The 23,754-nt window shown below is 38.9% G+C and overlaps 1 protein-coding gene across 3 annotated transcripts in view; it reads left to right on the top strand.

The window, feature by feature from the left end:
• Positions 1-586: 586 nt before the first annotated feature.
• SOBP (sine oculis binding protein homolog) overlaps positions 587-23,754 on the top strand; it is a 157,013-nt gene continuing 133,845 nt past the window's right edge. For 2 of the 3 annotated variants that reach the window (XM_079149032.1, XM_079149031.1), the window contains exons 1-3: positions 587-1,269; positions 14,143-14,281; positions 16,047-16,238. In XM_079149032.1, coding sequence (XP_079005158.1) covers positions 1,174-1,269; positions 14,143-14,281; positions 16,047-16,238 — 427 coding nt within the window. In that variant the 5' untranslated portion in view covers positions 587-1,173. Of the gene's footprint in view, positions 1,270-2,722; positions 3,935-14,142; positions 14,282-16,046; positions 16,239-23,754 lie in introns of those variants that run through there. The other variant, XM_079149033.1, reaches the window with a different exon arrangement.

The following is a 23,754-nucleotide window of genomic DNA, read 5'->3' as shown; positions in this document are numbered from 1 at the left end:
CGCCATGCTTTGCGGTGTCCCCCGAAGGAGGACACACTATCCTGGTATCTGAGGGTGGATCAGGGCTGTAGGATTCCTTCCCCACCCCTATCCCCCACCCAAGACCCTGGCGCTATATTCTAGAAGCGGCGAGCTCTGTCGGCCTTCCCCTGGGGAAGCGGCCCTCTAGCGCAGCGACCTCAGGTCCCCGCGCCCTTTCCTGCGCTCAACCTCCTCCCCTCACCCCCATTCATTTTTTTCTCAGCAGCTTCTAGGGCGGGCTCAAAAACCCAACTCCAAACCCCTCGGAGCCCGCATCACTGAGTTACGAAGGAAAGCTGGGATCCAAGCGGGCGCCGACGCGCGTGGGTCGTCGCAGAGAGGTGGCGGCCGCGAGGGGCGCAGCGATCCGCTGGTGCCCGCCGCTGATGAACAGGCGGCCGCGAGCAGCCCCCGGAGCCGCGCGGCATCCGCGTACACAGTGACGGTGGAAGCCACGCCCGCTCGGGAGCGGGGGGCTGTCCTAGCCCCCCCATCTGTCCCCCTCCCTCCGGCTCCCTCCCTCCGGCCCCCTCCCTGCCCCAGCTCCCTTGCTCCCTCCTCCTCCTCCCCGCGCCGGCCCCCGGCCCGCCCCCGGCTCGGCTCGCGGGAGGCGCTGGGCGCCGGGGCTGGCGCGCTCTCCCGGGCGCACACACATATCCACGCACGCACGCCCAGAGCAGCTCTCTCCGCGCCCGGCCCTCGTTCCCCTTGCCCATGCAGACGGACAGAGAGACGGAAGATGGCTGACGACTCCATGGGGCACCGAGGATGCAGCCCGGCGGTGGCGGCGGCGGCGGCGGGAGCGACAGAAGCTGCGGCGGCGGCACGGGCAGCGGCGGCGTTGGCGGCGTTGGTGGTGGCGGCGGCGGCGGCAGCAGGAACAGGAGCGGCGGCGGCGGCATCCCCGAGACTCCCCGAGCTACCTTTCCCTCTGACAGCCACTGACGTTCTCCGCCGCTAGAAGAGACCCCGCTTCTCCCGCGCCTGCCTTTCCCCCCTCCCAGCCCCGGCCCCGCCAGCACCGCTACCTCCGCCAGCTTTGCCACCATCAGCACCACCTCCACCACCGCCACCGCCACCACCACCACCACCACCACCACCGCCGGCGGCGGCAGCAGCCATTTCATCTCCACAGAAACCAGACACAAAAACATGGCAGAAATGGAGAAAGAAGGGAGACCTCCGGAAAATAAAAGGAGCAGGAAACCGGCTCACCCAGTGAAAAGGGAGATCAATGAGGAAATGAAGGTATTTTTGGACCTTGGGGGCTGGGGAGACCGAGCTCTTTCTTCGGTCCGCTCCCTTTGGGCCGTTGTATGGATTCGTGGGGTACAGGGACGCGCTTGTCAGTTACTGTAGGATGCCCGGAACGCCTCGGCTCCTCCTCCAGGTGCAAAGCGGAGGTCAACTCGCGGGCTGCATCCCGAAATTTGCCAGCCTCAGATTCGAAGGGGGTACCATATACTGTTTAACCTTACAAACCCCAGGTTGGCACAGATTTGTTTCAGAGACGCGGGCACCGGGGTCCAAGTGGTGGATGGGCATGGTGATGAGGCTTTCCTAGTGGGCAGTGTAGTTTTTACCCCTTCTTCGCGAATCGTCCTTCGGACCCCTCCAAAGTTAAGAGTCGCTCGGCTGAGGCACGCTGGGAGAGCTGGAGTTCATCCCTCTCCGCAGTTCATTCCCCTGCTTAGAGATCCCGCTTCGCCCCAAGTCTCCAGCTGCGACACTGTAGCGGCTGTCAGTGCTGGGCGAGTTGCGGCCAGAGCTGTGAGGGTCTGAGGGCTGTCCTGACTGCCCGCTCGCCTCGCTCGCCCCCGCCCGCGCCTCTCCATCGCTACCTCCGCCTCCTGTTCGCTTTGTACGCCTAGCTTACCAGTTAAGCAGACCTCAGCGAGCCCCGCCGAAAGATAGCTGACCCAGGAGCGGCCTTCGCAGGGCGCCTGCCCATTGTTCAGGAAGGCCAACCCGGAGTCCTTTTGGCGAGGCCGGGCTCCCGGCCAGACCAGCGGTGCCCCAGAGGTGGCGAGCGCAGCCGCCTGGCGCTCCAGCTGTTCGCGTAGAAGCGATTGCAAAAGAACACCGCTCAACTCCGGACCCCACTCGTCGCCCCATTCCTTTATTTTCTACATGCTGAGGCTTTGCCTGGGCGAGCATTTTATTCTATGTTGATTTTATGAATCTCTCTTTAAAAAAAAAAAAACATTTATCTTTTTCTGTGAGTTACAAAAAAGTAACAGGTTTGGTGCTCCCCATCTTCTGCTTTTAATGGTGCCAGTTGACTTGGTTAGGTTTGGTTAAGTTTGTATTTAAAAGACGAACCAGATAAAAAAGGTATGCAACTTAGTTTCATTTATTGCGTTTTGACATCTTGATTAGAACATGTGTATTCCATAAGAATGCCTTGTGTGAAGCCCATGATTAGAAGGGGCAAATGGATGTACATCCTGCGTGTGTGAGTGTGTGTGTACGTAGGTAGCTAGGTGCATATGCTTAGCTTTACATTTCTTCCAGAAATGTCAGTAGCATTATAATTTTGAAATTAAGGTTTTATTTCAGGGTGAGAAACTTAGTGCCTGGAAGCATGAGATGCAGTATCAGTCCAAAGGAGATTTGCCTTGGAAATCAATGCTATTCCTTGTAATGGAAACCACCATTGAGTCCAATGATAGTTAAGGAAGAACAAAAAAAAAAAAAAAAAAAAAAATAGAAGTTGCTTTCTTCCCATGAGGGTGGAATTCAGTCTACAATAGCCATTCTTGCCCTTCCCTCCCGTCCTGTGTTTCCAGATTACTTTTCCATTTCGTTTTAAATTTGGAGTGGGGGAAGAGGAGAGAGGTGAAGGCCACTAGGAAATCACAGCATGCTCTGGCCCTTTAAAATGCTGCCTAATGTGATCTATATGGATGGCAGCTTTTAAGTTTCATAGGTTCTAGAATTACAAATTAGCTAATTTTAATCAAAACATGTGAAATGTTATCCCGGCTGGATATAAAGGCTGACTGTGCTCAGTGCTTGGGGCTCGTGTTGTTGACTTTGGCTGCAGGCGCACTCCGTGGTTTGGGAGATAGTTGTCCTTCTACAGTATAACAGATGTTTGTCTGAACTGGTGAGGAAGAAACAAAAACAACATTGTATTAAGGGGAAAAATTACACAATTTTTAGCCAGTACTGCAGGACTAAGTATGGAATTAACCTTGGTGAACAGAATTTCCTCTTTTTAAAATGTTATTTTTCTTCCAAATCACCATCTACTATTTGAAGTTCTAATCCTCATCATTTCAATCCAAAGTAGCATAAACAAGAAGTTTTGCACAGCAAATAATCCAAAATACCTGTAGGATTGGTATTTTCTCTCTGGTTTGGAACAATGTGTGAGACCCCTGGCCAAAATTTTCAGTCATTTCCATTCACACCATGCCAGCGTGTCGAGTGGAATTGTTTTGTAGGCATTACTCTAATATAGTAACATTAAAAATCCTTCTTTAAAAAAGTGGTTGCTCAAAGTCACAAGGGTTTTCTTTTTTATAACTCGTTAATATTTCATGCTTTTATTATTGATAATCACAACAACAAACTCCTCCCCCAAACCCCCTGGTATTATTGCCCCTCCAGCTCCCCGAAGGTGAAGTGTAGAGTAACATAACAATTTGGTTGCCCTGTATAAAAATGTGTGCAACAAAATGTCACCGAGAACACAATGTGGCCTTGTGCAGCTTCATATCGGTGCCGCTGGAGCTGCCTGGCTGTGTTTGCCTTCATCTGAACAGCTTTCATCTGGACCAGTGTAAACTAAGCTCTGGTAAGTAATCACTGCCCAGCAGAAAGAAAGGAATGTATACAGCTAGCGCGGCCTAAGCTGTAAAAACGGAAACCTGAGCCCCCACCTCGGATCACATATCAAGGCTTGAAGGTAGGGGAAATGAAAGGGGGACAGAGGAGAGAGCGAATGGAAAAGTCAGCCGGGGAAGTGGAGGATCAGGCGGAGGCCCCCCTTAGGGAGATTTGGCTCAGGGATTAGGGAATTTTATCGTGGTGTACAGTGACCTACTCAGGTTTCAACACTGGTTGGATCGAGTTGCTTCTCTGAGCTGAAAGAAAAGGGACTGGTGTGTATGTGATTATTTTTCTCCTTTGGGTAATAGAAAGGACATTGGTACAAGTATCTATTTTAAGTACAGCAAATGCAGGGTTTTGAGAATGAACAACAAAATTGCCTCATCTCAGAGACTCCCTTCAAGATCTCCTAATTGAGATAGTCACCTATTTATTTAAAAATGGCTGGAGAAGACAAACTGGCTGAGGTTTAGCTGACACCAGTAATGGCATTGGAGATTGTCTTCATGTGGCTGAGAGCTAATGTTGGTTGCTGTTTCACTAGATCAGATATTGAGTTACATTTTCGTTATCACTGGTTTAATGTACATGGCAGTTGTAACAAATTTAAATTTGATACAATATAATTTTGTGAGTGAGAAGTACATGACTTGGCATAGCTTGCTTATGGTGTACTTCAGTGAAAATATCTTCAAGTAGAAATGTTTGTCTCATTATGACCTTTACAATGTTTATCTTTTCTTCTTCCTTTCATTCTGATTTTTCTTGATTTTGCTTTACTTACAATTAGTATGTCTTATTTAATCAGTGAGTAGTAGAGAGGATTTTTGAAAATCAGATGGCAGTGCAATTTCTATTTTTACTACTTTTGGTTTCCAAAGTGGATATTGGGATTATATCTAATGTATAATGTGTCTGATACACTCTAGCTCACATGTGCCATAGTAAAGGGATGTCAGGGGGGAATTCCAAAATATGGAGGGGTTAATTAATTTCAGGAGTTCATCCAGAACATGCAAGATGTAGTCTACAAACAAGTTTGTACTAGTGAATGTGTAAGTATAAATTAGTGTGTAAGTGTAAACACTGTTGTACTTTGTGATCAGTAACTACCAAACAATAATATAAACCCCCAAATCTGAACTATGAGTAGAGATAATGAGTCAGATTTTTATCTTTTAAAACTCTTTGACAAAACCAATGTGATTAGATCAAGCACTCTGTCCCGGAAACTTTCCTAAACAAACTGTAATTAACACACTTACAATGCTTGACTTCTTTATCATCTGCTGGAAAACCTATGTTAAATGTCAAAGGTCTCACCTTTGCTGAAGAAGGTTTCCGTATATTAATATTCTCAGTAAGTAATTTGTTATAAAATTATGCTTCAGTCCTGAAAGTTTGAGGCACACACATCTGTTAGCATTTAGTAGGACACTTACGACAAGATTTTCTAGTTTGGTTTCTGATGGTCTTTATTTGACATTACATTAAAAATGATCTCTGTCAATTGCATAGACAATAAAGCACATTGCAGAGCTGAAATGGTGAATGCCATGAGATAACCTGATGTTTAAAAAATAAAAATTAGAGAAGTCGGTATGGATGGGAAAAGTCAGCATGTTTAAATTTGAAATCAGCTCATTACCAAATCAGATATATTTTACATTTTGCTGTTGAAATGCCAACCTGATGTCAGATGCAGTAAGTCTCAGGAACCTAGAAAGTGGCTTTGGGACCAGATCCCATTGTAGCTTTCACAGTTGGTCAGACCTCCCTTCCTAAGCAGGAGCCTCAGGTATGCCACGCGTCAGAGCTAGGGACTAATGTCACTTGAGGCATGGTCTTGCCCCTGAGGAGCAGGTGTGGGATGTTCCTAAGCCCTCATCATTGCTCTCAGTTGCCTTGCTCAGGACTTCAGATTAAACCCAGAAGAGATGATCCAGAGAGGGTTTGGAGAGCTATGCATTCTGCTCTATTCAGATGGGGTTTCTGGGAAGAGTCTCTCTCCATCTGTGAGCCACTGAGTGTGATGTGTAAGTAAAGCACCATTCTCTAAGCCTTATACAACTCGCAGGTTCCAGAGACGAGGAAATGGAAAGGAACCACTCCACTTCCTCCCGAATCTGAAATAAACATTTGAACTAGAAGAAAATGAGTCTGACAGACTCATTCCCTTCTGCGTTTCCTGCTTGTGTGCTTGCCAAGCACTGCTCTGAGAAGCCAAGCCCTACTCTGCTGTGTGAGAGACAGATTTACAGAAACCAAGAGGTAACAGAGTTTTTGAAGGAACATCCAAAAGAGGGCCTCAAAAAAGGGCAAGTATTAGTGAGTCCTTGTGACTCTAAAAAAGAAGAGTCCCAGGGAAAGATAATGTTTCATTAGGGTGACCAAATTTTTTACATCATAATACCTTCTAAAGAAATGTCCCTTTTATGTATGCAGTCTTAACACTTATTTTTTTAATTATACTAGAAGTAGTAGAAGGTGTATCATAAAAATCCCTGAAGTCTAAAACTTCCTCTTGTGGAATGGGAAGCCAGCCACACTTGTACTCTCAAGCTAATAAGATTATTGAATAGTTTCCTGAAAGGGAAGGGATATTACAGGGTTGAAGGAGGGGGAAAAAATAGAGTACTTTGTTTTTGATAGTGCCAATTGAAACATGTAAACAGACATGAAAGCATGTGGTGAGTGAGATTTGCTGAATGTATATTTTAGGATCTGTAGACTGATGGGTGTTAATATCTCTTATATAACCAAAGACCTGTGGAACTCCATAGTGCTTTAAGGCCAGTGGCTTTGGCACAGACAGGAAAACAATGTAACAAGTCTTGGTGATTTTTAAGGCAGTTCTGCAGCTGTGATAGGACACAGCTGCACACAGCTGTACACCTGCCATGCCTGCCACAGTATTAGCTGAGGGCCAGTATCCACAATTTCACAGCATTTATTTGACCCTTTTAGGACAGTTGGTGTCTTGGCAGCAGAATAAAATGTGGTTGTGTGATTGTCTACTCTGTGTCACAACTAGACAATGAAATACCATAGATTTTATATGTGGAAGCACACTATTTTGGCTTCATATGCCAATTATGTAGTCATCCAATTCAGAATATATCAATAAGAGAATAAGCTTTTTCTTAGGTCCTGTCCGGTTGTGTGTTAGTGTTAGTGTCTTGTGAACTTAGTCCTTCCTTAAAATTATTGTGTTGTGACTAACAACAGTGCTACAAAATGAACCAAAGTGTAGTAAGTATAGTGATCATCCTCAGAGGACTTCAGTCTCCAAAGCTGTCATTCAGGTAAAAACAGCAGGGCTCAATGTATAAAATCTGCACCAAGAGTGTGAATCTGGCCACTCTTATTATTTCATGCATGTTGATGACTTTCTAATAGCCATCTGTGGGGAGTGATTTGTCCTTACTGTACCATCTGATCCAATGGGATCATGAATGTGAAAATACTTTGCAATCTGTAGAGGGCTTTTCAGATTTTTTTTTTGGTACTATTTGAATTTTACTTCATGACTTTTTTCTTGGCATAACCATAAATAAAAGTGGCTCACTGAATCTCTGTTAAAGGAGACAACTCAGATGCAGCCTTGGGCCATGGCTGGAAATAGAGTTAGAAACTGATTTCTAATCAATTTGAATTCTTACTTTGTATTTGAACTTGATCAAGGCTCTGCCTCTCTTTTGAAGATTCACTTTCTTTATCACTATTAGAGAGTCCATGATGCTTAATAGAAATTAACCTCAGAGGTCAGAACACATGGAGATGGCAATGAAGAGAAAATATTTTCCAAAAATAACCATCATTCTGTTATTCATAACCTTAGCTAGCGGAGACACTAGCATTTTTTAAAAAACCGTTTTGTAAATTGTTCAGAATTGGGAGTTTTCTTTTCCTTTGAGAGTATTTTTCATGTGCTCTACTTTTTGGATAATGCATGTTGGAATGTTTCAAAGTTAAGCAATGTAATTGACATTCTTTTTATTGTCATTAGAACTGTGAATATAACTGATATAGTTGACTACAAGTGAGACTGTGTTAATTTTTAATTAAAACTAGGTTTTTTATTTTTACAAAAATAATATACAGATGTGACAAATAGTAGAATAAGCAGCAGAAGTAAGGAAAAAGAAAAATGAAGCCTATAATTTTCCCACCCAGACACAATTACTGTCAATATTTTGATGTGTGTCTTTTCATGCCCTTTTCTATGTATGATATACAGTTTTTTAAAAAGCAAAAATGAACTCATACGTACCAACTTTCCCTTTAAACTTAATATATTGTTCATATCTTTTCATGGCATTAAAATTTTATCTATAGCATATATTTTAGTGGCATGATAGTATTCCTTTATGTGACTGAAGTACAATTTATTTAGCCAAGTTCCTATTGTTTGGCATTTAGTTTGTTTTTAAGGAAACAACATTGAGACAAATATTCCTGAACTTGCATATATATATATCTATTTCCTTAGGATAGTTCCTAAAATGCCTAGAAATAAATTGCTGAATCCAATGGGTTTTAATGCAAAGAGTCAAATCACTCATTTTAAAAGTTTTATCAGTTTAAGTTCCCAATAGTATGAGAGTGCTCATTAATACTACCTATTTTAGGTCTTTGTTTGTTTGTTTGTTTTGGCTGGGATTGAACCCAAGAAGGTATTACCTCTGAACTAATCACCAACTCTCTTTATTTTATTTTGAAACAAGGTCTTACTAAATTGCCCAGGCTGGCTCCAACTTGTTATCCTCCTGCCTCAGCCTCCTGAGTAGCTAAGATTACAGGCATGCACCATTGTGCCCAGCTCACATAATGGTTTTTAAACTTTCACATCAGTATTGTTAGAATTAGGTTTTCCTGAATTTTATTATTTCTCTGTGTTTACACATTTTTTGATATTTATGAATGTATCCAAATGAATTAGCACACTTATTGAGTATATTCTAAGTGTCAGATGTTGTGCTAGGTGAGGCATAAAATGAAATTAAAGGTCTCTACCCTCAAGTAACTCTCAATATATTTGGGATAAATGATATATTTTGCCAGAACTGGGACATGGAGGAAAGGTAGAAATTATATTTATGGGAAAAGAAAGGTTATGAATTTACCTCATTTGGGAAAATGATCAGGAGCTCTTTGAGTACTTCCTACTCTTTTGGTAGGATACAAAATTGAAAACACATCAGCATTTAGTTATACAAGAGTTGATATGAACAAAAGGTCAGTGGTACCTACCTGCATTTAAAAATCAATTCAATGAGCTGGGCGTGGTGGCACATGTCTGTAATTGCAGCAGGCTGGGAGGTGGAGGAAGGAGGATGGCAAGTTCAAAGCCAACCTCAGCATCTTAGTGAAGCTCTAAGCAACTTAGTGAGACCCTGTCTCTAGATAAAATATAAAAAAGGGTTGGGAATTTAACTCAGTGGTTAAGTCCAAAAGAAGAAAGAAATGTGTTTGATGTTAAAAAAAAATCATTAATTTTCTGAAGAGCTTGAAGTACTTATGTTTCAGAGGTATTTTCTGAATTTGTAATCACTGCTATTTTCATAGTGCCTTGATGTCAACTATTATTTACCTGATGAAATATTCAATTAAAAATCATTTAGTGGATGCTAATTCACAATAAAGGGGGATAGGGAAGAATTGAGTTTCTTTATATTAGGTAAAGGGGAGTGAAGGGAGAGGAAGGGGTATGGGGGTAGGAATGATGGTAGAGTGAGACAGACATTATTACCTCATGCACATATATGACTGCATGACTGATGTGATCCTACAATATGTATAATCAGAAAAATAAGAGATTACACTCCATTTATGTATGATCTATCAAAACGTATAAATGCATTCTACTGTCCTGTACAATAAATTAGAACAAATAAATTTTTTTAAAAAAGTAAAAAAAAAAAAAAAAAAAGGAAAGAAAATATAAATGGAAGAATTGCTGTTAAGGTTAAGTCCTGTATAACTAAAGCCTTGCTGAATAAATTTTAAAAATATCTCTCAATCTTTTTATGAAAAAAATTAACATTTGGATTGAACTCTGACATTCATATGATACTTCTAGTTGAATAAGGAGGGTATCTAATGAATATCCTGGGATTAAGATCCAACAAAAATAAATTTTCTTGGTATTGAAAGAACCCAGAAGAAGTGAAGAAATGGTAAAATTTCCTTTCTATGACCCACTTATTTATTATTAATTTTAGGAAAAAAGTATGTTTTCAGACTAAATGTTAGGATTCTGTTCTTAGAAATCCTGGAGGTGAGAGAGGGAAATTGGAGAGGGTGAGGAAAAGGTAGGGGAATTAGGTACTAGAAGTACAAAGCAATTAGAGTTAGATGTGATGTCAAAAAAAATATGAGAAGACTCAGTTTTAATTGTAAATTTTGAGCACCCCTTCTACAATGCTACAAGTAATTGAGGAGAGTAGAGGCCAGTGATTGAATCTGAAAGCAACAAAGTCTCAACACAGGCAGATGTGCCCTGGTTGATCCCTTTTGGTATATGGTACTGACATCCTATGGCACGATTTCTTTGTCACTTTTTGATTGGCCCTGGTGGGGGAGTGGGGAGCTTCTTTGCAATTGCTTACACATTAGACTGTACAGAATTTGTAAGAGAAAGAGACCTGGTATAAGCATCAGATGGTACGTGCTTTAATTTTGACTTTCCTAGGTGATCTGCCATGCCTATCATTTACCTTCTTGATGCTCTAATTTTCTGTCATAAAATGATGATGTCACATAGGTTCACCAAAAGTTTATTGTGAAAACTACATACTTAATACATAGGGTTATTGAGAAGGGCAGGAGAATTAAAGGATGCGGAAATACAGCAAAATGCTATAGAGCGTTAGACATTATCATTGTAATTTTAGTGACCTATTTTCCAAACCTAAATTGGACCACATGGTATGAAAGAGGATTTTTGTGTCACTTCCAAGGGCAAGAGGCAGTTTGCAAAATGTAATTCAGATGCCAAAATATTGAAATTTCTGGCATATTTTGATAGTTAATGGGAGCAATGATAAAATATTTGAAATAATGACTGCTCAGTAAAATTCATGATGTGTGAGCACTATAATTATGAAATTTCTTTGTAAAAGGTATTTTATTTTTCATATAAGTGCAAGTTTCTTGATTTCACAGAATCCTAAAGCTGGGAGGAATTTTAAAGAGATTATGCTTAGTTTCCTGCCCTCAGTCCAAGGAGAAATCCTGGGTAATGATTTTGGGGGGAAGAAATTTTATGATCTTCCATAGTACAGTAGGTTTGTGTGTGTGTGTGTGTGGCGGGAGGGTACTGGTTGAACCCAGGTGTACTTTGCCACTGAGCTACATCCCTAGACCTTTCTATTTTATTTTGAGACAGGATCTCATTAAGCTGCCCAGTCTGTCCTTGAACTTGTGATCCTCCTACCTTAGCCTCCTGGGTAGCTGGGATTATATGTGTGTGATGCTATGCCCAGCTTGGGGAGGAATAATTCTTTTAGATAGAAGATTATTTTTTAAAGGATGATAATACAAAAAAGAACTGTTAGAATTCTCTACCAGAAAGACTTGAAAACCCTTAAAGGCCATAAACATTAAATTTACCTCTCTCAGAATATGTTTCTTGGAAGATAACTGCAAAAATCTATTTCATTTGCTTTGGTTTAGTACCATAATGAGCCCATATAATATCAATACCATCAAATTATAATTAGGATTTTTAAAAATTAAATCATTTATTCCCTGGGATTCTTTGGTTTCTTAATGCACTAATGCATATAACCAAAGTAATAGTCCATTTCTCATAGCTAAACTATAAGAAACTTTGGTGTTTGTTTTCTTTTTTCTTTCTTTCTTTCATCCTGCTCCACCTTTCTTGAAGGTTTGAGACTTATAGCTCAAGTCTTTATAAACCTTTTGTTTTCAGCTTTTGCAGTCATATATCAAAACATTATGGTATTTATTTTTATTTTCAGTGACAAGAAAAGGAATGTTTTAGAGTTTATTTTCCCCGACATTTATAGTAACTCGAAAATCGTGGAATAGATCAAGTTTATATTGATCGTTCCATGAAACCTCTGAGTTTTCAGCAGGAGCCATAAACTAAACTGATGCAGTTAAGATGCTCAAACAATATGAATTTGGTGTTAATAATCCAGTTGAGGTTTCAGTTTTTATTCACATGTCTGAAACTTCTGGATCCCCTCCCCAGGGTTGGTTATGAAAGGCTGAATGGATTTGCAGCTGGACTAAAACAAACAAATCTATATCCTTGGCTGGAAGGTTGGTGCATGAATTATGCATCGATAGCCTTTGTGTGACTTCAAAATTTAGACAGAACTGGAGAAAGTGGCTCCTGGATAGGGACAGTGTACAAAACTGGATATGGTAGCCAGGGGTTACTGTGCCAAAGACTTTCTGACTTGTTGGCACAGTTTTTTCAGAGATTGAGACAAATAACACAGACCAATAGGATGGCTTGGATTTGGCTTTTAATGCTGTTGGGAATTAGTTTTTCCATGCAAGGTAAGTTTCAACCTTGGAGATTTCTGCTGCCAGACCACTGATGGAGGACCTTGATTTGTATGCTTAGGGACTGTCATTCTTTAGTCAGGCACTTGGCCTCAGTGAAAGAAATTAGGTGTTAGGGAAGAGTGACGCCTCATTAAAGGAATCGCTTTTGATTGAGTAGAGCAGCATTTAGCCCATTCTCCTCAGTGGTATTCCTGAAGTTGCTGAGCTTATTATTCATATCGATCATATCATCTTTGTGCATTCATGAAAAGAATGTCTATTTAATGTGGACAGGATCAGCCATCAGAGAGAATAAATGCCTTACTAAAGCTTGATATGGCTGACTGTTGGCCTTGTGGATGGTAACATTGAATCAATCTGGCTAGTTTTTTTTTTTTTTTTTTTTTTTTTTAAATTGCTGGTGCACTATACCATCACAGATTGACCCAGTTGGAGTTCAGAGCTTAAGTGGGTACCAAAGCAAAAAATGTAGCATCCTGTGGGTGGTTTGAAATGTCAGGTTTGTTTTCATGAAGTCAGTAGTGTAATATCTTTTATTTTTTATGCCACCCCTGCTGAAATCTAAAGTCTTGAAATTTGAGAAAACATGGAACTCACACGTTGAGGCTATGCACACTCTAACTTAGCCTTGGTGCTTTGTCTCAAGTACATAAATTATACATCCTAGAGTAATTCAGAAATGACAGCTTCTAGGAGAATAGTGAAAGATTCTGTGAGCCACAGAGAAGGTTAGAATACATAGTTTTCCTCACTCAGTCTCAGAGATTCGTGATGCCCTGCCAGATAGACTGTTAAGGTACACATGAGCACTAAGATCATTAATACATGTAGTCTCACATCTTGCTTCCAGATTGAGCAATTTATAAGTTATTAAAAATAAACACTTCATATAAAGAATTAGATCCATCCAGCTATACCCATTATTTTCAAATTTTGATACCTCTAATAACAGTAATAATAACTTACACTTATATATTGACTTATAGTTCATAAAGTGACTTCATACATTATCTAAAACCTGGTCTGGCTAGTAACCTTAAAGTTGTTTGGTGCTTTCATGTTACTCATCAGAATACAATCATAATGACCTTTCATTTCATGGGGAAAGAATCTGTCGCCAATAAAATTTATAAAGCAAATTGTGCCTTGATCTTACAAAATATTCTTGCAAAGAGGAAAATTTAAAAAGGGAGACCCTTGTAACCTATTCAGTTTTCTGTATGATAATGGTTGACAATCGAGAAATTATTTCTTTGTTGAGATTTTGTATTATCTGAGATAAGAGTCATGTTAAGAAACAATGCCTGAATCAGAAAGCAATTCTAATTTAAATTAATCTGAACCACAAAAAGGTTGATTAATTGTTTTCATTTTCAAAATCTTTTCTTAGCCTTTTTTTGTGCTTTACCTTACAATATTTTTGCATTAGTGTGGGATCCAGACTTTGCAGAAGAATATGGTAAAATATGACTTCCTATTCATAGACAAAACTGACAAATACCATTTTTTCTCATTATCTTTAAATTGCAAATGTCTGAAGGCCTGTCATAATTGGATGCGTCATTTTGTGATTTAAATGCATTACAATTTTTGAACGTGATTTGAAAAAATGAACAATACTCTAGGGGAAGATGGGTAAAGCTGACATTAAATGGGGCAGGGCAAACAATTCAATTTATGTGTTCTTTTCAAATAGTTATTGATTATAGAAATAAGTAGTAGCCTATGCTTCTCTTTCAGAACTTTGCAGAAAACACCATGAATGAACTCCTTGGCTGGTATGGCTATGATAAGGTTGAATTAAAAGATGGTGAAGATATTGAATTCAGGAGTTACCCTACAGATGGGGAGAGCCGGCAGCACATTTCTGTTCTCAAAGGTAATGACATTTAATGTCCCTTTTTTCATGTGATGGAGGATTAACTATCACAACCCTTTAGAACTGAGTTGCTTTGGGACTCCTTTTGTTGATTATACCCATGGTCGATTTAACTATACCTCTCCAGTAGTGCTTTTCCATAAGCAGAACTTCATAGAACATAAGAGCACAACATAAAACAAAAATAGACACAACTTAATCTCCTAGCAATGGAAGAAATAGACAGGACCTTAAGTGCTATGGTGCTGCCCACAAATTCATAGAAAGGAACAATATTTTCTAACCTCTAGTTTCCTGATCCCTTTGATACATTATCAATTGTCAGGGACTGGGACTTCCTGCTATGTGCAATGTTAGGTTTATATTTTCAGACTCTAGGATTCCATTAGTTTGGTAATCTTCCTTCCTTTTTCTGGGGTAGGAATTCCGTTTTCATTTTGTGCTTGAAGTTTTCTGTCTTTCTCTGCCCCATACCCTTGAGTAGGGCAAGAAGAGGAGTAAGAGGGAAGTATAGGATTAGATCCTATAGGATTCTATAAGAATTTTCATTGAAGCCCAGCCAAACAGTGGAAAATACAGAGGACTGGCAGAGTCAGATTTACATTGATTCTACCAGTGGACAACAGTACCAGTTATCTAAGGGGAAAGCTTGTATGAACACAGAATTTATAAACCTAAATTTGGAATGCGGGTTTGCTTATAAAAGAGGAGGAACATGTGAGGAAACAACCAATTTGGAGAATTTTAATAAAATATAGGTAAAACTAATTGTGCATAGTCACTGGCAATTTGCCAAGTACTTGTGTTGCATTCAAAATCCATTGGTATAAACTACCTGCTCAAGCACTTTTTTTCAGTCTTTAAGATAGTATTTTTTTCTTCTTACACGCTAAGCAATGAAATGTAAATGAGCTGTCCTGCAGGCATGCGTGTGGAATTGAATGTACGTGACAAATTTTATGTTCAGCTTGCTATGAAATTGTACATATTGTGTTACTAAGATAGTGTCATCAATTTCACTGTAAATGAAAAATGCAAGTCATGAGTTTAAATTCTATAGACTAATAGCTTGTATAATATTTAGCCTAGGTAATAATCTTTGTCCCTGGGGAATATGGAAAGAGAAAGTGCCAGAATATGTTATTATAGGGAAAGAATTGTTTTCCATGGTTGAAGTTTTTTTAAAAAAATGATTCACATACAGGAACAAAATACGCAAAGTTTATATCATTGTAAATTTTCTTTATTTTCATTTTTTGTCAATTTTTGATGAGTGTCGTCAATACTTGGTGCCACAGCAATTTTCTTCTGAATCATCTGCTTCTGTCTTATTGGTTCAATATATTGTATTGTAGTCTAAGTTTACAGGTCAGTGGGATCTGGTCACAAAGCTGGGATGCATGCTTTAGGCTTTCCCTCTGGTAGCCAGAGAGCGATGCCTGCTATATATCACTTTGTATGTGGAAAAGGTTAATTGCCTCTCAATTTTCTATGGGATTTTATAGTGCTAAAATTCATCACCATGATTCAACTGGGATATTAGCTATCATAGTGGAGCAAATTATAAAGGAGCCCATTGGAAATTTATGGTAACAAGACTAAAAAGCTCTAGGATGGACTGTGGAGTTCAGGTAAATTTTTTAAAGGTTCACAAGGAAAATTTTGTTTTGTTAAATGATCATTTTACCTGGGGAAATAAGGAAAAATTTAAGTGCACTGAAAAAGTTCTTTTGACATATTGAATATAATTTTTTTTCTTTTGCAGAAAATTCTTTGCCAAAACCAAAATTACCTGAGGACAGTGTTATTTCACCATACAATATAAGCACAGGCTATTCAGGGCTTGCCACTGGAAATGGACTCAGTGTCAGTGACTCACCTGCAGGGTCAAAGGATCATGGCAATGTGCCCATTATTGTACCTTTAATTCCTCCACCTTTCATAAAGCCACCAGCAGGTAAGCATCACTGGAGTTTTCAATGATAACCATTCACATAACTGTAGTATCAATAACTCTTAAGCGTTCAAATTAACTTAGGTAAAGACTGTCTTAGGAACTTTGTAGTTGAGAAATGTTAGTGCATGTCTCATTTGAAGTATTATTGCTACAGCAGGGAAAGTCCCCTATTATTGCTTAGGCTACTGCTGCTTAGGTTCTACCACCAGCTACAAAATAAAAATTAATTTCCTTCTCTGAATTCACTGATTAAAAACAAAGGTTTAAATGTTTTTAAAAATAGGATAAGTACAATGACTGATTGGCAATAAAAAAAGTAACTTTGAACTGAGCGGTATATAAGGAAAGTCTGGTTTTGTGGGATTTCTGAGGAAAGGGGTAGTTTTGTAAAAGGACATGTGGTAGGCATGTCCCTCAATATGCCTTCATCTAAACCCATTCAAGAACCTAGCTAGATTATGCACTGTCTCCACAGAGTTCTTTCTAATTCCTGGAAAGCTGTCTTTGAGAGCTTAAAAAAGATGGAGATCTGAATTTCACTTGCATGAAAATGTAATCAGTTCTTTTATACTTCCAGAAAATTGGATGGCAGTGTATTAGATCTGGATGGCAATGAGCTGAGCATTATGATATTGTAAGCTTGGCTACTGATATGTTTCATACAGAGAAAAAAGTTAAATAATATTGTATCTGGCTTGCTAGAAAATGTTGGAATTATGTTAATGTGCTTAATTGTGACACAGGTTATTTTTTCTGTGTATTGGATTGAACAATGATAAATACTGAGTTACAATAATAGTACTTATTATAATATTCTAAAGCTAATGCCTGTATTTTTATTAAGGAAGTTAGGTCTTTGGTTATGTTTCCATAAACAGATATAAGTTCCTGGGCTTATGTTATAGATGCATTTACACTGTTTTCTAAGTGTTGCTCACATTTTCCATTTTCTTTCATGGTTAGAACCACATTCTCATGTTGCTCTACTACATTTTAGCAGTAAAAGTGTCCTTTCATACTGAAGTCCTTAGATATGTCATTAAAATCCATTTACCTGTTAAAATCACTTATAATTGTGTTTCTCTACTCTACTCATGACTAATATAATTGGTATATCATATAAAGTTGGCTTAGTGTTCCTATTTTCCTTTGGTTGGTTGGTTTTGATTTTTGGTCCTAATTTCTTTCCCAAGCACCAAAGACATATTTTACACAGGCCAACTTATTTTGTAATTGTAGCATTCATGTTTGGATGTGTGTTTCATGGCTTCGGTGAGAGGTGATGCTGTTGAGTCTATCACAAAGGAGTATGACTAAGTGATAAGAATATGGGCTTCCAATTCAGAAAGTTTGGTTTTCATTCTGGGTTTTGTCAGTAGCCAGCTTTGTAAATATGAACAAGTTACATAAGTTCTCTTTTTTTCAGTTTTCCCATCCATAAAAGTGGGGGCACAGTCCTACCTCATGGGGGCGTTGTGGGAAATGTATGTAAAGGCACCTAGCATAGTGCTTGCCTAGTGCTAATGTCATTTAGCAAACACCATGCCTTTCTATTTTTTCAGTCTTTATTCTGCCCTAGAGTTATCATGCACATAATTTGTGCATAAAAAGGTGTGCATCCAAATGCAAATTTGTCTCTAAGATTTATTTGCGCAAAGCAAACAGCTTTAGAAATTAGCATAGCTGAGGCTAACATGAATTTGGCATGCCAAAAAACCTGCCCTGGAGTTTCCTGCTGAGCCAGCCACGTGGAATTCAAGCACACAGCTCCTATTTAACTCTAATTCCACATCAGATCAGGAAATAAATATGCAAAGGGATAGAGGCCAAAAACTGAGCCTTGGAAGTCTTAGACATAGGAACTCTGAGGAATTAGAAGCCAGAGTAACCAAACACCAGTGGTTTTATGTTGTCTACCATGGAATGCCAAGGCATTCATCTGTGGAAAACAAAAAGTAGGGAAAGACATGTTTAATTTTCCGTAACTGCTTTAACCTTGACCCCCTCCAACTTGAGGGATTCTACAAGACAAGAGAAAGATATAGGAAGGTTCTCTGCTTTCTAGGAGCTTACTGTGTTAGTTTCTAAACTGAAACTTACTAGAGAGATGAATTATTTTTTTTAGTCATGCTATCTGGGGCAGGGATCACCAAACATTTTCCATAAGAGGCTACACAGTACTTTAGGCTTTGAGGGCCATGCTGTCTCTTCACTATAGACTCTGAGGTTGTAGCAGGAAGGTGACCATAGATCATATGTAAAACAGTGCATGTGGCTGTGTTCCCATAACATTTTATTTACCACAAAGATAGTGGGTAGGGTTTGACCCAGGGGCCATAGTTTGCTGATGCTTTTGCTAGGGTAAGATTAGCCAAGTCTCATGATAACAGGGAGATGGATATAGTTTTAGAGTCAGACTGTGTATTTGACAAGGTGTGCTGTGTAATATCGTGATGAGGGTTCACCAGAAAGGGCAGATTATGTAGTGAGCACTGGCACACCAATATTTGTTGAAAAAAATGAATGAAATGACTGATATGCAAATCTTATTGTACACATGTTAGAGAAATGGTTCACTGAGAAAACACTAGTATTTTGTCTGGGTTAGTCCCAACCTGTCTGAGTTTAACTACATCTTTCTTGATATAAAGCAAGGATTCCATTGCTCTTAATTAAGTCAGTCAAGTTCACACACTATCCAGAAACTTTTACCTCATTGATCATTTCAACTCTTCCTTTACTAAAATTTTAACCAGGGTCATTAGTCAGGGTGATTGAGTCAAGGTACCCTCCCTATCATGTTAACCATAGGCAGGTTAACATGCATTCCTGAGGGTAATTGATAAAGGGTACATTGACCAAAAGCTAATGGTCCTCTGCTAATAAGACCCTGAATAATTTGGCAATGACTGTCATGCTAGTGTCTACGTCTTAGGATAGAGAAGATGAGGATTGCATGCATGCTTTGGATTCCTGTTATAGTTCAAATTATTCCTGTTGACTGTAAACTGGTGATGTGAGAATGCTAATAATACCTTATATTTGTGTTTAACCCTTTACAATTTATGAAGCTCTTTTACATTTTTTATTTTATTTAATTTGGTCTTTACAACAACTCTAGGAAATAGCATGTTAGATATCATTAAATAGAACTGAAGCTCAGATAGGTTAAGTAGCTTTCTCAAGGTAAGGTGACTTCTATGTATTTGAGCTGAGATTATTAAGCTGAGACTTGCCTGGAATTTGTGATCCTCCTGCCTCCGCTTTCTGAGTAGCTGAGATTCTAGGGGTGCCCCACTACTACTCTACTCTTTTTTAAGTATAAAGTTCCATTTTCAGCATATTTCTATAAAGCTTCCCTAGACTTTGTCAGAATAACAATGCTTATTAATATTCTATTTCCAGGTCCCCCAGAGGCAGGATACAGCTTCTTCTTGCAAAAGGGTATTTTTAAAAGTTCATATCTTTTGGGAGACTTGATCTTACCTGAGACTCTAGACTTCTTTAACCCTGATTATCTGTGGGTCTATGAATGTGATAGCCTGGTGGGGGTAAATCCTAGCTTGGGTTTTCAAGTGCTTGTCACCATGAGGGAATTACTTCCCTTCCAGGGTACCAGAGGGCTCCATCTGGTCAGGCACTGGTTTCCTTGCAAAAGTGTGTTTCATGTGCTTGGGCAGGCTCACCACTGGAACCCCTCCATGTCTTGGCAGCCAGTGGGCCCAGTGGAATACTCATGATTGGGAACACAGTGATACCACATTTGCTTGGATTTCCACTCCTTTGCACAGCTGTGTACGGAAGTGTGGGTGTAGCTTACTTCAGGGCCTATGGAACTGCTATTCTGGCCCACCCTCTTTCCTCTGGAGAAGGGGAGCTCCCTATGTCTTGGTGATTGTCACAGCATTGACCCTGCTTTGACCTCACATATGTGTGTCCATCTTTGAGGTTAAACTGCCCTTCCCCCTCAGAGACAACCTCTGGTCCTTGGTGTACTGTTTGTGACATCACAGGTGTTACTATGGTAATAGACTTGTTATAAACACAGAATAATAGCCCTGTTTTTGCTTTTCTTTTCTTCCCTATGCAGTAAGGGAATCACCATGATTCTTAAGTAACAATCACAGACTTTTCTGCAGAATAAAGCTTCAGAGCAGCCACTTGAAAAACTGCTATGAGAATACAGAAAATAATGAAAAGCATTGACCAACACTCTTTTTATGCAAACATGCATTTATCCTTTTAGTTTGAACAGATGTGAAAACCTCCTTCCTTACTAATTAAAAAAAAAAATCACATCATGAACAGAGTCTGAAGTGGCAAAAAATATATATATATATATTTATGTATATATATATATATATATATCAGTGAGTTTTGAAAGATTACTCAGGTTAATTGCATTGTCACCTTGCTGTAATTCTTCTCAAGTTAGAGGTTTTAATGTGGGTCCAGTTCTTTGGGACTTCATTCAAAGAGGATTGTGCTTGGAAATGACTTTTGGTATGGATGGTGGGGATTGTGCTATAGTGAGTCTCCACTGAAACCCTGTTGCTGCCCGGATCCCTTTGAGGCTGGACCATTGAAGTAAAGCATTCAGAAGGGATTTCTGAATATCAATCTTTTCCAAAGACCTTATAATGGTCTTTACTGCTTTACAGGTGTAAGAGCACTGGGCTCCATGAACACACATCTGTTTTCTGCAGTGGTTAGGCAGGTTTGGGTCTTCCCATTTTGTCAACCTCTGGTCAGAGGGACCAAGGTTGACTGTGTCCCAGTTGGAACCAAATAGAAGTTTTTTTCTCCTCTTTCCAGACTTGCTCCACAATAGTATTCTACTCCCAAGAATTAAAGAAAAAACTCAATGAAACTATCTGTGTAATTATTTTTGTTCACAAGAGGAAATGAAGCTTTTTTTTTTTTTTTTTTTTTTTTTTTTTTTTTTGAGGTGAAGCTTCACTGCTGCAGAAATCACTGTGTATCTAGGAAACCACATTGTAGATTTGATTCTTTTGACAGGTTTTCCCAAAGGCTTACAACTCGCTTGTTCTGAGTCCAGAATCTCTAGTAAATCCTTGAGATGGAATGTGAAAAAAGGATAGAATATACTCTTATTCATGCATTTGTATGGCAGTTTTGAATAAAATGTCTTTTGCCTCTGATGATAAGTGCCCTTATTCATATTCCTCACCATGTGCCCAAGGGTGAGGGAAAAGGGAGAGCCCATTCACACTGCATGCCCAGGTTCATGCCCAGGCTCATATGTGAGAAGAAGAGCTCAGGCTCCTAAGGCCAGCTTGATTTCCTGTGTGCAGGAAAGTCTGTCCTTTCTTTGAAAATAATGACCATTTCCTGTCCTCCAGGATGGTTTGCATTCAGTGATTTTTTTCCCCCAATTTGTGTTCAGGCATAGTCATGGAAATATGATCTATTTTTTCAGGCAAATCTTGAAATTCCTAAGAAGTTATAAGAACTGGACTCCAAGGAACGATTAGCTTAACTGAGAATATGGAAACACCCGTGTGATCTGCTAAGCTCTATGTATATAGCTGAGGAACCCACAGTTAATAAGCATGTTACTTTTTGGCTCTTACAAGTCTTCCATGGAGTTGTTACTTGCAGGGAAGTGGGAATCAGAATGTGGTTTGCATTATAGTCATTATTTATTTTATCTGTTATTCAATATTCTTGGGGCTTGCATATGAATGATGTATTCCAAATAACCATTGAGAAAACAGGATTTAATCAAAATTGCTTTGGCATTTGTTTATTTGTTCAACTCTTAAAATATGATTATTAAATAAAATTACCTAGAGTTAATGGGATTTGGATGACTTACTATTTATGTACCAGATATATTTCTCAAAAAATTAAAAAGAGGTTCATTGAACTCTCAGTTTTCCAAGTCACTTAGGATAGAGATAGGAGGAATTATGATGAATGGCAGGAATAGGAGCAGTTAATAACATGATATAATCTCATCATAATTAATAATTTCTGAATAATTCTTATGAGCCAGACAATGTGCTAATAAATTATACCATTTAATTTTCACAATGAGTCTAGAAGGATGCCTCTGTTAACCTTATTTTACAGATGAATAAACTGAGACACAGAGAAGTTAAGCAACATGCCTGAGGTCACACAGGTTATAAGCGGCAGAGTTGATCTTTGAACCTATGTGTTATTTCCCATATTCATAACTACTGGATTATCTAAAACACTACATCAATTTTTCAGTTCATTAAGTATTTATTGAATGTTCCTTACATTGTACTAGACAAATAAATACAAATATATATCATTATACCTGACGACTAAGAACTTACAGTATAATTGGCATATAATCAAAACATCATTTCAGTTTGATTTTAGAATGTATGGTATAATTTCATCTGTATTTGGAGAGTGCAATGTGGAAGTACAGGGATCATTAAAAGTAGGGTAGCTGGGTGCTGTAGAACACACCTGTAATCCTAGCAACTTAGTTGGTTGAGGCAGGAAGATCACAAGTCAAAGCCAGGCTCAAAAACTTAGGGAGGCCCTAAGCAACTTAGCGAGACCCTCTCTCAAAAATAAATAAATAAAAAATAAAATAAAAAAATAAAAAGGACTGGGGATGTGGCTCAGTGGTTAAGTGCACCTGAGTTCAATCCCTGGTACCTTAAAAAAAAAAGTAAGGTGGCAGAAAATCTCTAGGCAGATAATCAAGAACTATTATATTTTTATACAGTTAAGGAAAAATGGTTCCTGAAATATAATATAGGCTAGAGAGATAGTCATGTGAAATTCAAAGTAATAATAATTTAAAAAAAAAGGATCCCAAGTGAAACTGTAATATGTTAATATGTTTTCCTTTTTATACAATCGAAGTTCTTAAAGTGTCAGGTAAATTTTAGTGTGTTTGACCACTCTTAATTCTAGAAGAAATGTATAATTTGGTTGGTAGCATGAGATGGTAAAAAGACTATCAGAGCAAAAACCAGGAAGCCTGGGTTGTTAATGCCAGCTCTGCCATTTATTGCCTATCTAATCTTGAGTAAGTCACTTAGCCTCTCTGATCCTTAGTTTCCTCATCTGCAAATAATGTGGTTAGCTTAGGTGATCTGTTATTTTCCTACATTTATAAAATCCTAATTTTGTGACTTCTATAGTTAATTGTTCACTTGATTTTATTATTTGAAAGGGATATTTTAATGTGCCTTAATATGTACTTCTTTGTTGATTGAATAAATTTAAAGCAAACTCATCTATGACTCTTAAGTATAGCAGTCAAAAGTCCAGTGGGAGATTTATGCCACTTAGGGCAACTTTCAATGATTGTTCTTAATTACTCTGAATGAGCGTGTTGAAATAATAGACCTAACTTTGTTTTTTAAAGATGAAAAGTGCTAGAAATATGAAGTGTAACAAAATCCATATGTTACTAAACCTAATCATTCATTATTATTATTATTTTTACATTAGATCTTTATGGTTATACCAAGTAGTTGGGTTCATCCTGACAAACTCAGAT

Source organism: Sciurus vulgaris, assembly GCF_902686455.1.
Source record: "Sciurus vulgaris genome assembly, chromosome: 7".
Taxonomy (NCBI): domain Eukaryota; kingdom Metazoa; phylum Chordata; class Mammalia; order Rodentia; family Sciuridae; genus Sciurus; species Sciurus vulgaris.
This window is presented reverse-complemented; position numbering and strand designations above follow the sequence as displayed.